Source organism: Erpetoichthys calabaricus, chromosome 12 (assembly GCF_900747795.2).
Source record: "Erpetoichthys calabaricus chromosome 12, fErpCal1.3, whole genome shotgun sequence".
Taxonomy (NCBI): Eukaryota; Metazoa; Chordata; class Cladistia; order Polypteriformes; family Polypteridae; genus Erpetoichthys; species Erpetoichthys calabaricus.
In genome coordinates, this window is record NC_041405.2 from 135,845,915 (window position 1) to 135,859,422 (window position 13,508).

At 38.3% G+C, this 13,508-nt stretch overlaps 1 protein-coding gene across 2 annotated transcripts in view; it reads right to left on the reverse strand.

Annotated features, from left to right (window-relative positions):
- Nucleotides 1-13,508, reverse strand: part of LOC114662708 (granzyme B(G,H)-like) — an 87,657-nt gene that overhangs the window by 56,084 nt on the left and 18,065 nt on the right. Inside the window, exons 1-2 of one of the 2 annotated variants that reach the window (XM_028816341.2) lie at nucleotides 4,779-4,844; nucleotides 4,410-4,569 (exon numbers count right to left, since the gene is read on the reverse strand). The exons of the other annotated variant lie outside the window; for it this stretch is intronic. Of the exons in view, the coding sequence (XP_028672174.2) occupies nucleotides 4,410-4,569; nucleotides 4,779-4,830 (212 nt within the window). The 5' untranslated portion in view covers nucleotides 4,831-4,844. Of the gene's footprint in view, nucleotides 1-4,409; nucleotides 4,570-4,778; nucleotides 4,845-13,508 lie in introns of those variants that run through there. 2 annotated transcript variants of the gene reach the window in all.

Genomic DNA, 13,508 nt, shown 5'->3' on the forward strand with positions numbered 1-13,508 from the left:
ACACACTAGGGCCAATTTAGAATCGCCAATCCACCTAACCTGCATGTCTTTGGACTGTGGGAGGAAACCGGAGCGCCTGGAGGAAACCCACGCAGACACAGGGAGAACATGCAAACTCCACGCAGGGAGGACCCGGGAAACGAACCCGGGTCTCCTAACTGCAAGGCAGCAGTGCTACCACTGCGCCACCGTGCCGCCATCTTTGATATATGCACATACTAAATCGACAGGACACACATTCAACTGGGACAACGTAAAAGTAAAATTTAAGGCCAGTACAAAAAGCGCCAGAGAGTTGGCCGAGTTTTGGCTATCAGATGAAAACGCCATCAACAGACACTTGGACATAAACCCAGCATATGCCAACTTAAGAAGGACATATGCACTTTAATTAAACGATACACCCCCCCCCCTTGATCATACTGACTTAGTCACCCCCCATCCCCCCCCCCAATACGGAATGTGTTGCTATATATTGCCTTTGATTCTTGTAAGTCTAAGCATTATCCTCTGATGAAGACCCCTGATAGGAATAAAACTATTTTATGATACGTGATTCGTTTTTTCTCCCTTTGTGGATCTCCAACTGCAAATATATATATATATATATATATATATATATATATATATATATATATATATATATACATATATATATATATATATATACATATTATATATATATATATATATATATATATATATATATATATATATATATACATACATACATACATACATATACACACATACATGCACTTACAATAACATAGAAATCAATATAAACAACATTAACATCATTATCATATGAGAATATGAAGTAATATATAAGAAGCACATTTCATATAAATATAAATTATTAAACAGTAAAATGTTCTTCTATAATTTGCTACCGTGGCTATTCGTTTGTCTGTCCAGGATTTTAAATCACCTGTAGCTCACAAACCGTTTCACCTATTCACTTGAAATCTGGTACAAATATATTACGTCATGTCTACTATCCGCTTTATGGGTGATGATTGTATTACTCTTTTTATCTTTATTTTATTTTATTGTAGAATCAACTCCTATCTGCGCACACCAGGGCGGCCGTGGGCGGATGCGTATGGTGTATTCACTGCATGTTATCGTGCATTGCGCTGTCACTGGTATTTTGATAAAAGAATTTGAACAACATATAAGAAGCTTATAAATTATTAAACAGTAAAACATTAACATTTAAGAAGTAAAGTTACATTGAGTACTACTGCAGTGCCTTCGGGTATACCTCATTTTTTGTTTGCCCATTACATGCTTAAATGTATACATTTTTTGTTGTACCTACCCGAGAACACGCGACATATAACCGACCGTGGGAGAAGCATAGATTTTAAACACGCGTTGAGTTCATCTGCTGGTCTCCCTCGTGGAATAACTGGTAATGTTTGACTAAAATCTACAGCGAGTAAAACGACATTACCTCCTATTTTTTTTTTTACGATCTCTGAGATCTTGCTTTTTTCGGTTCAAGGCTTCATAAGCTCTTTTATGTTCCATGGTGTACTTATCCCAAACCATCATCTTTGAATGTTGCAAAATTTTCGCCTTGTATGTAGATCGGGGTAATTACATTCATTGCATTCCTAGTCCGAATCACAATCTGATTGTATGGGTGGTTACCTGGCAGGTTATGCTTATGCTTGGTCATCAAGTCATCTAACATCTGCCACGTGCCCTCTTTTAATTGCGAGAAGCAGATATATATAGCCAAATTCTCACGGTTCGTTGCGGCGAAGTACTGCTTTTCATTTTTTATTAAGAAGAAAAGAAAACCTTTTTAAACGGATCGAAAATATACCAATAACAATTTGTTAAGGATCTGTTTTTTTGTGAACCTCCCTTTTCACAGCTGTCGTGCTACGGCGTGTGTTTCGTTTATTTGACAGTATGTAGATCGTGGTAATTACATTCATGGCATTCGTTTTCTGAATTACAATCTGATTGTATGGGTGGTTACCTGCCAGATTACGTTTGTGGTTGGTCAGCAAGTTGCCTTACGTCCGCCACGTGCCCTCTTTCTGTTCCCAGAAGCAGATCATAGAATGGTTTTAATAGTTTACTTTCAAATAATGCAAAGAGTATACGACACGTGTTTCTCCCTAATTCTGGGCTCTTCAGGCGTACACACTCACTGCATCCCCTCTCGGGAATCGAATCTCTATCGTCAGCGCCAGAGTTGAAGCCCCTAACGTTGCTGTCAGCAAGTCGGCAAACATCCGCCATGTGCCGTCTTTCAGTTGCGAGAAGCAGATCATAGAATGGTTGAAATTGTTTACTTTCAAATTATGCAAAGAGTACACGACACGTGTTTTGCCCTAATTCTGTTCTCTTCATGCGTACACACGCATTGCATCCCCTCTCGGGAATCGAATCTCGGACGTCAGCACCAGAAGTGAAGCCCCTAACGTTGCGCTACGGCGTGTGGTTCGTTTATACCTCGTGTCTTCTCATTAAACTTTTATCTCGCGAATATGTTATTGCAAACCGCAGCGGGAGCGTTTCTATAAACTTAATTTAAACTTACGTTTTACACCGTGCTTTGTTTCCTTTATGAAGATGCTTGTATGCTTCACTCCCTTCTCAATTGTTTAATGAATTTTATGTTCTTCGCTGTTTGCGGCTATTCCTTCATTTCTCCCTACTGCGTTGTTTTATCTCGCGAATATGTTATTGCAATCCGCAGCGGGAGCATTTCTATAAACTTAATTTAAACTTACGTTTTACACCGTGCTTTGTTTCCCTTATGAAGATGCTTGTATGCTTCAGTCGCTCGCTTCTTATTGTTTCGCTCCCTTCTCAATTGTTTAATGAATTTTTTGTTCTTCGCTGTTTGCAGCTCTTCCTTCATTTCTCCCTACTGCGTTCACAGCCTTTTCACGTGATTACGTGGGAGGCGTGATGACGTGACACTCAACTCCGCCTCCCACGGCCATCGAGCTGCCGTCCATTACAGTATATTGTCAAAAAAGAGGTTCCAGTTATGACCATTATGCGTTGAATTTCGAAATGAAACCTGCCTAACTTTTGTAAGTAAGCTGTAAGGAATCAGCCTGCCAAATTTCAGCCTTCCACATGCACGGGAAGTTGGAGAATTAGTGATGAGTGAGTGAGTGAGTCAGTCAGTCAGTCAGTGAGTCAGTGAGGGCTTTGCCTTTTATTAATTAGTATAGATTGGGCTGATACCTATATGCAATGTGAGCTAGAAAATCTAGTTATGTCAGAATACTTTGATGAAACAGATTCAATGAATATGGAACATGTGGAAGAAGAAATCTAACTTTTTAAGAGGTCCAGCATGCCTGAATCAAACTGTGAAACAGAGGAATTAATAAAATGAACACATAAAAAATCCATGTTTTTCCTCATACACCACCTTGAAATTCTTCAGGCTGTTAATTAGAGATAAATGAATTCTGTTTTTATTTTTCATGATATAAAACGATGTGCTGTCAGGTTGCTTAAATTAGCCAAGTTTCAGATACTGTTCTGTATATACAGTAAATGTATCCTGAAGCAAGCAGACTTGAGCCCAGCCATGATCGGCTCGTATCTCGTGTCCAAAGCTCTGACTCCGTGTGTCTCTGCACTGAAACAGCACATTCAGAGAAGCAGAGATGGCAAAAGCACAAGAAAGATGAGGACACAGAAATTCTTAAAAGGCCTGGGGATGCAGCTGATCAAGTTCTGCCAATGTCAAACTCAGAATTCAAATACCAATCGACTTCAGCAGGAGGTATTTTCAATAATGTGCAATTCTTCCTTCCTACTTTGAAGTGCTTTATTTATTAGTTTCATTATGGAGATGAGAAGACAAAAATTGATTATAAAAAACAAACTTTAAAACACTTACACTGTCCCATAACAAAGACCCCAATGGCTGCTGTGTTTAGTCCGTGTTTTCTGTGTTTAACTTGTCGCCTTTCTTTCTGTTATTGTACATATATGACTCTGATCCCTCAATTAGCCTTTCAGGGATTATCTGAGCAGAATTCTGGATTTCTCAATATACAATATCTGTATGACAGAAACCAAGGTTTTGGTGCTAAAATATACAAGTATCTTCTAACTTTTACTAAATGAGGTCCATTGACTTTAACGGTTTCCCTGTTTGTTATCAATTCTTGCTCCACGACTTTCTGCCTAGTGACAGACAATACTGACATTTTATACCTGCATTATTTTAGATATAAGATTTTATTCCGTTCTTAATTTGCTTAAGAATGTTTTCATGAAGTATGCATTAATAACAGACTGAGTGTTTTATTGTTTAAAATATATTCTTCTAGTTTATTTACAGATATGTAAGCAATCTAACATCTGGGTTTAATAAAGACTGAGCTGACAGGAATGTCCGCCACTGAGACACTTACTGTCCTTGGCAGTGAGCTGCTGTCAGGATGAAGTCAGGGTGAATGAGGAAGCCACCACATGAGTATATCTGTTCATCAATGTTTATCTCCAAGTAGGCCATGTAGGGTCGACTGTGAGGCTTGACTTTTTTCCCATTAATGATCTTGTCACCTGAAACACCTAACAGGACAGAAAGTGAACACATGTACATGGAGAGGACATGGAGTATCACTTAGGATAAGTATTTCAGATTAGATCTTCTACCAGGCTGCCTTCATATCTTTGCAGATTTGTTGGGATCCTTTAAAAATATTATACTTAAAACACTACAGAATGAAATTTCTAAAAGACTCCTGCCCCATCCAAGTCTCAGCCCCATCCCAGCTTACCTGCCAGTGTGACGTAAACAGCGATGATGGAAATCCAGTAAACTCCCAGCATGGTTTTCAGCCAGTTTTCAGACTGTCTCTACAGTTTGACTTTGCAGGTCATGCCTTTATAATTAGGATGGATGGGTGTTGGCAGCCCTGAAACCAACCACATATCAGAGTGTGGTCGATACGGAGTAGGCAAGAAACCTAACAAACACATCCGGCTCAGCTACTAGTAGTTCAGTTTTTGCTTCTGAGTAATTAGTTTCTAAATTTTATAATCATTGGTAGTATAAAATTAGAACATATCTATAGATATCGGAGGAACCCACATGAGAACTTAATTATTTCTGACCGAGCTATAACCACTACAATTTCTCTGCTCAAAATGAACAAGTTAAGTCTAACCCTCCCTCTCACTAAAAAGCTATATCCAGTAGTTTTATTTTAAAATATAAAAAATAAGAATTTGACAAACAAGTGGAGATCACTCATGTCATTAGCATGATTTATTTAGCTATTGTCACTGTATCTTGTCCAAACAGGTTGTGAACATCTGCACATCAAAAGTGACACCAAGATTCCTTGCAGAAGTAGGCTGAGTGATGATATGATCAGAGCTTCTTCTTCTACAAGGAATGTTTGTGTTTTTAATTTCTCCCTTTCTTATTCTCTCCACATAAATCACACTACAAAACTTGCTTTTCTCCATCTGTATAACCTATCCCTTGTTTGTTCATTCCTCTCCTTTTCTGAAGCTGAGAAACTTCTCCCTGAATTTACGACAGCCCATGCTGACTACAGACACTCCCTACTGGTAGGTTCCCCTTTCTAATCTTTTATCACATTGCCAGTTGGTTCAAAATGCTGCTGCAAGGCCCACGATAGCGAGCACAAAACAGCCATTATGCTCCACTGTCACTGGCCCCTCTGTTTGATAGGATTCAATATAAAATGCTATGACTAACTTCTAAAGCTTTGAATGGCCTTGCACTGCACTACATCAGTGACCTCCTCCATCACTCTGCTCATGTCTGCCCACTAAGGTCCACTGATTGTGGCAACCTTGTTGTACTCCAAACTAACCTGTGCTCCATGGGTGACAGAGCCTTCAGCTCTACAGAGCCCAGACTTTGGAACGACTTCCCTAAAATAATGAGATCAGCTGACTTAATTAATTCTTTCATGAAACAACTTAGTACTATGGTGTTGTATTGTTAGCCATTATGGATGTGGTGAGAAGTTAAGCAAAGGACACCTTTTGTTTGCTAACTAGAAAGATTAAAATTTGCAGGCTTTCGAGGCAACATCTTGCCTGAAGAAGGGGTCTGAGTTGCCTTGAAAGCTTGCATATTGTAATCTTTCTAGTTATCCAATAAAAGGTGTCATTTTGCTTAATTTCTCACCATAAAACAACTTAAAACTCTTTTGGTTTCCTCTCTCTGTCCAGGTGCTCAAAATGATTTGCATTTGTATCCCAAATTATATAAATTGTTCAGGGTTTTCTTGTAGCATTTTGTATCTTTTGTATAGCAGTAGTTTTAATGTAACCTAGCCCTGAATGGCACATATTAACAAATAACAGTAAATACTTATCGAACATTTAAATACAGAATATATAATAGTTGAAATATGCGTGGTACTCAGTTAATAATAACTCAACACACGGGCGTTTAAGTGTCCATATGTAGTTGTAATTGGTAACCTGGGCTTGTCTGATTTTCATGATTGTTGAAATCAGGGATATGTGAAGAGAGTGCAGAGAGGAATATGTTTTAGTTAGCAGATGGCAGACTCATCTAGAATTTCTCTGCACACATCCATTGCACAAAGCAAAATGAACGGCTCTGCCATTGTGTGTGCTTTCTAATATATGCCAATTTGATGTGCAATGAAACGAATCCCTGAATGCCTTGCTAGCTTGTTGTACAATTCCTTTCTATGCAGGAGCAGAATGTCTTTTTGACTGTGTGCCAAACTGAAATCTGCAATCAGTAGCCCTCCTAAAACATTAAGTTATGACTGATTTAATTCTCTTTTTTTTAACTTAAGCTGATGACCCATCTAAAGTACATCCAGTGGGCATATATTTTGGTTGAGACCCACAGGTTGAGAGACACTGCTGTATAATACAATCCCAATTTCAGGACTCTGTCCCTGATGTTTTTAATCAGGTCTAAATGTCCTGACTAAGATGTGTCTCATCATCTATTTTAAACAGACACACAATTCATTTCTCTTTAAAGAAGTGAAAACTTGTGAAACTGAGGAAATCTGCGATGGAAACTTGTCAATTGTTTACTGAGACTTACAATGTTTTTGCAAATGTTGGTGCTTAAAGGAACCCATTTTTTGTCGGTACCAGATGTGAAAGCAAAAACGATGGAGATTCTCAGCAGCCTTTCAGAAAATGATCTGCGGAATTGCTTTGAATGTTGGCAGAGTCATATGCAGTTGTATGTCAACTCAGAAGGGAACTATTTCGAAGGTGATCAGAGTTAATTTTCTCAATTTGCTAAATAAAAGGAGGGCTTGGTCTCAGGTACAGGCCCAGTCTCATTTTTTTATGACGAACCTAGTGTAACTTTATTTGTAATTCTCCTAGCATTAACGTAAGTATTCTTTAATTTAATACTCTTTTCTTTTTGACTTATTAACTTTGGGCTAGTAATTTGAATGCTTTCTTGTGTTTTTGTATTGATACTGCTGTCGTACTGCTTTACGTGAGGTGTCAACATGGCCTGTCCTGCACTCAATACTCCACATTCCCAGTTCAAACAACCTTCAACTGACGTATTCATATGCGCAGTAATACATTGGTGCCCCTCCTGCATTAATGTAATCCATTGCATTCCCAAAGACATGCATATTAGGTTAATTGGTGACTCCAAATTAGCTCAGTATGAGTGAATGTGGGTACGAATGGGAGTGTGCCACACAAATTGGACTGCAACCTCAACCAGGGCTGGTTCCTTCCCTGCACAGAATACTGCTGGAATGGGTAACAACACCCTGTGAGTCTCTCTACACTTTGGGTAATGGATGGCTTCTCCAAGACATGTTAGTCCTCCAACGATGGTCATTTATTATTCATGCCAGCTAGCCAGTCATAGAGGAAATTAACCGAGGAATACCCTTTCTCACTTTAGGGTGCTTTCCTGGTGTTTACAGACACCAAATAAAAGGGACAGACACAGTCTTAATAATAATTCATTACATTTATATAGCGTTTTTCTCAGTACTCAAAGCGCTATCCACACAGGGAGGAACCGGGAAGCGAACCCACAATCTTCCACAGTCTCCTTACTGCAAAGCAGCAGCACCACCACTGCGCCACCTGTGAGTTTTCCAATTTCAGTCAATGCAACTATAATTAAACTTAAAAAGAAGCTCTTTTCATTATAAGGACATGCACAATTTGTGTTTTTTAGTCCTCTCATTGACCACTTGATACAATTCATTTTCAGCCCTTAATCTTTGCTCAGATGGTTTGCCCATAAGAATGAAAAATCAAAAAAGAGATTTCCTTAATATCTTTTTGGTTTCTCCGAGGCAACAATGAGATCAGAAACAAATAAAATGGAGACATGTTCTTCTGTCTCGTGCTTCTCTAATTTTTCTTCTGAGACAAAATAACCCAAAGTTCTCACCAGTGTCTCTTCTTGAGTTACAGCTGAGATCTCAGTAAAGTCATAGGATGGGCTCAGATTTTCCATGTTGTTTCTTGATACAGTATTTGTACAATTTGAAAGTATTTGCACTGTGTGCTCAGTAATATCTGGTGAATGTATGGGCAGTTGTTTGTGGTATTTAAACACTTTGCTAGGATTACAAAACTGTAGTCCTTGCTTCTCAATAATACTATTAGTTGTGCTAATTTATATTGCTGTACTCCAATGATATCATACTCATTCGAGGCAGGCATTTTGACACAGTGGATAAGATTTTGGACTTCAGACCATGAGGTTGTGGGTTCAAACCCCACTACTGACATTATTAATGCAAGCCCCTTAATCTGCCTGTCCAATTGAAAGACCAACATAAATGGAACCAGTTGTATCTCAGATGATGTAAGTTACCTTGGATAAAGACATCAGTCCAATAATAAGTAAAAATACGATGTCATGTTTGAGATTCAGACTAGAAAGGGATCTCAGGAAATATGACATGCTTTTTTGAAACAAATTCTCAATTGTGTCTCCTTTTACTTCATTTGTAGGTCATGTCTCAGTTTTGTCTAAAACTATTTCTCCTAAGAAATTCTAGGACAAACATCGGTGACAAACTTGATTCTTAAGTGAAACATGAATGAAAATCTTTTTAAAGTCTCTTGAGCCATCAAAGATCAACCTTTGAGCATTTAAATTTTCCTATGGGTGATCACAATGATTTTGTAAAATAAACTCATCAATATGGTTTGTGACACACGTTTCAATGAACTTTGTTGTACAAATGGTTTAAAATGTGAGCGTGAATGGAACCATTGGAGCTCCCACTGTTTTCTGAATGATTTCTCAGTTTGCCTACGTTGTAGCCTTGTATACTGCCAAAAGTTTCATACCGCAAATTTGTTTCTTAGCTAACATTTCTCTCTATTATATAAAAAAATCCTAGGACGAGATGAGACTTTTTAGCCCGGGACAAGATGTGACTTTTTCAGAGAGATACTTTTATGTCCCGGGAGACAAGACTTTGTGCCAAGAGATGTAACCAGGCCCGTGGCTGGAAATAAAAGACAAAGAGTAGATGACAAAGTAGAACGTCGTAAAGAGTTTCAAAAACATTGGCGCAATACACATGCAGAGCAGGTTAGAGATAATGAAAGTACTCAAATTTGAAAGTCTCAAAAAAATAATAGTAAAGATCACATTAGCACAAACAAATAGAAATTATTATTCAGTGAAATAACGGAACAGCGAAAAGAGATCAAATATATTGTTCGGCTTTAAACTTTAAGTCAGAGACTTGTAGATAGTCTCTTTCATATTGCCATCAGGGAAAAATAGTGTTTCTTCCCAAAGAAGAGGCGTATCCATGAGAATTTAAAGATGTTGTTTGGTGAAAGTGAAATCCACATACACAAGCGGCAGAGATGCAAAGTGGCTGGCGCGTAGCACAGGCCGAGGGGTTGGCGAGCGACTTGAGCAGGGGGCAAAGCCCCCTAGTCTTAAATAAAACTAAGCCAATCATCATTATCAACTGTTATTCAGCTCTTAATTATTCTCAGTTTCTATGTAGGAATAAACTAAATTAAATGAAATTGAGTAACAGTGTTTAGAAATCCTAGCAATCATAACCTAAAAGCTATTTTTCCTTTTATTCTCTGTTCTAGTTCACCTTATTTGTCAGTGTGGTTTCCAGTTATTACAAATGACTACAAAAATTAAAAAAAAAATCTCCATTCTTAAATTTTAAGAAGAAGTTAATCTTTCAAAAATAGCTAAATTGACTTGGTTGCAAATTCAAATGTGGTTCATACTGTATAGCCCCCTTTCAGCAACTTTTATGCATTGTGTTCTGTTTGAAGAGTGTTTCAGTACTTTAACAAGCTTTGTGATTTGTGCTATTAGAGGAGGTTGGGGGCATGCGCTGATTAGAACACATCAGATCACCCAGATTGAGATCCGAGTGCAGCTGTGCAATGGGTGACACCTCAGCACCAGACTGGAACAGTGTGAGGTTTTTTACAGTGGCTGGAGTGCTAGAGTGTTTTCCCTGCATATTGGAGGACCTGCTTGCAGGGCAGGGTGCAGATTAATGTCATACCAGACAGAGCAATTGCAGTTAAGGGCTTTGCTCAGGGGCCCAATGGAGCAGAGTCACTTCTGGGATTTGAACCGGCAACCTTCTGACTGCTGGCACAGGTCCCTAGCCTCAGAGCCACCACTCCACCTGTGCACCAGTACATTTGCACTGTTTTTACTGTAATTTTATTTTTGAGATTAAGCTTAAGAGCTATTTCCAGTTTAAATATATTTGAAAATGTATATTTTTTACTCAGCTTTTTATTTATTTATTTACAAGATTCACTGTTTTGGAAAAATTCACAGCTTCTGTCACACCACTGATAGCATTTGAAGAACCACATCCTATGCCAGCGTTGTCTGGTAGGCCACAGTGGCTTTTCATAAGAAAATAAGAAATCTGACAAATGAAAGCAGGCCATTCAGCCCATCCAGCTCGTTCATTTTGCTAATGGCTAAGCTGTCCCAGTATCCCATCCATATTCTTCTTAAAGATTGTCCACATTTTCTCTTCAACTCCATGTCTTGGTAGTTTGTTCCAGATTCCCAGAACTCTAAGTGTAAAGAAATGTTTTCTGGCTTCAATTTTAAATGCTCTTCTCTTTAATTACCACTGGTGATCTCAAGTACATGTTCACTGTTAATCTGAAAGAATTCTGCAGGACACTACTTTATCAGTAGAAATGTTTTGAGAATTTTCAAGATCTAGATTATGTCCTCATGCAATCTACTCTGCTCGAGGCTAAACAGGTATAATTCTCTGAGTCTGTCAGAGTAGAACATGTCCTTTAATTCCATGATGTACTTCATTGTTCTCCTCTGCACAGCTTTAAGTGGTGTTTTGTCTTTCTTGTACAGAATTAACCAGAACTGCACATAATACTCCAGATGTTGTCTCACTAGTTTGTTATAAAGTCTAAGCACAAAGGTCTTCAATTCATATTCAACAGTTTTTTTTCACTATAATCTAATATTTTATTTGTCTTTTTAATTGCTTCTGAAAGCATGAAAATGTTGAGTCAACACAAACCCCTAAATCCTCAACAGAGGTTGCTTCCTGTAGGACAGTGTTGCCCATCTTGTAATTATAATTGATGTTTCTTTTCCTCACATGTAGCGATTTGTACTTTTCTACATGAAACTTTATTTTCAAAGTTTTTGTTGAATTCTGAAGTATCTAGTAGGTGTCTAATTTATAAAATCGAATGGATTTGAGTGTTAAAATATGCTTATGACAAAAAATGGAAAATGCGTGCAGAAAGAAAAAAAAAAAACAGATTTATAAAACCTGCTGCCTGCATATTTCTATGCAATTTACTTTTAGAAATAACAATCATCTTGTGATGAATGCACCTCAAGCTCTGCCTGGTTGCCTCCCTGAAACAAAAGTATGTGGACCATGCTAATCAGCCTCATACTTATGCAGTCACAGTATTGAAGACATTCATTGGCTGGTAGATCAGCCTCCCTCCTGACTCGTCGAGACCTCACTACCTGCATTCGAGAGCATCTGGCTACGCTCCACAACTGAGTGAGTGCATCAGGATCATATGGGAGTTGGAAAGGAGTAACACAACAGCATCTGAGTGGGCATGTGTAATGACATAATTGTTGTTATGTTGAATCGTACTGGACATATGAAACACTGAGTGTTAAGCCAAGTTACCTTACCAACAAACCAGTCACTACATACAGAACCATCACGTCTGTCAAAGCTACTTTGCCTCAAAGTAAATGAATCCCTGGTGACCCAGGCTACCGAGCCATGACGTTTGTCAGTTTCATCTTGCTATTGCAGATGACTTGTGCATTAATGGACACAATTCTGTGCTTACAGTTAACAAAAGCAGCTGCATTCTCGGTATGTGCACTTATTGCAATATTTGTGCAGTAAATTGCTCTGATTATGTTAGAGACACTGCTGCAAATTGTCATTTAATATTGGAAAGAACGTGGTATATTCTATGTATGTACATATGTACAAAATGATGGTGCAAGATAAAGCAGCTTGCTTGGTGTGCCAATTGGGCAAAAAGACACTTTCTAATTACTCCAAAAATTCAGTCAAAATTAATGTAGAGAAAAGCCAAATCTTGCCTGAATAAGGTGCCCGAGTTGCCTCGAAAGCTTGCATATTGAAATCTTTCTAGTTATCCAATAAAAGGTGTCATTTTGCTTGGCTTTTCTCTACATTCATAATGGCTAACACGGTACAACACCCTAGTAGTCAAAATTCATGAAAATCAAGCACTTTGAGGTGATTTTCTTTTAAAGTTGTCAGTCTACTGTATTGGACTTTAATTATCGATTGTTTCTGGCACAATTAAGAGCAGAATTTGGGTCAGCATTTAAATGAGACACCATTCTCCGTTAGCGCGGTCTCCTTTTATTTCGAGCAGACTGTAAGAGGCAGGGCTTTCAGTGCCCTCAAGTGGCGGTTTCTCAAGGAGACAAGACTTACAGACACTGACCCTGCTCGTCCCTGAATGGTACTACTTACTTTAGGCAAACCTGGAAGGTGACCTTCTGGCACGTATGCATGACAACACCCACACCAAATGAAAACTGAATGTAGTACCTCATTGGTTAATATCTTTCAGCACAGTGGGCATGATGGAGTAAAGCTTGGCTGAGATATTCCTGACCTGCCAGCCAGTTACTTGAGACATTATTACATGTAGGCAATATAAACTGATGAAAAACCAAAAAGGTTCTTTTGTGCAAATACTTGACCTTCTTGAAAGGGAATTAAAATAGAGTTAGTATGTCACAATTATCACTTTTGGGATGTAATATATTTGTCACATGAACGCACATTCTAATAATGGTTCGATGATATGATTTATTATTCACGTCAGTCATAATTTAGCTGGTTTGCCTGCATTTCCATACTTTATCAAGGGTGTTGTCATTTACCAGTTTCTTCAAAATGTTGCATTCAAACGGGTCAGAGTTGTCGTAAATATACGCACATTCACCCATCAAGGTTTTTTTTATAAATCCA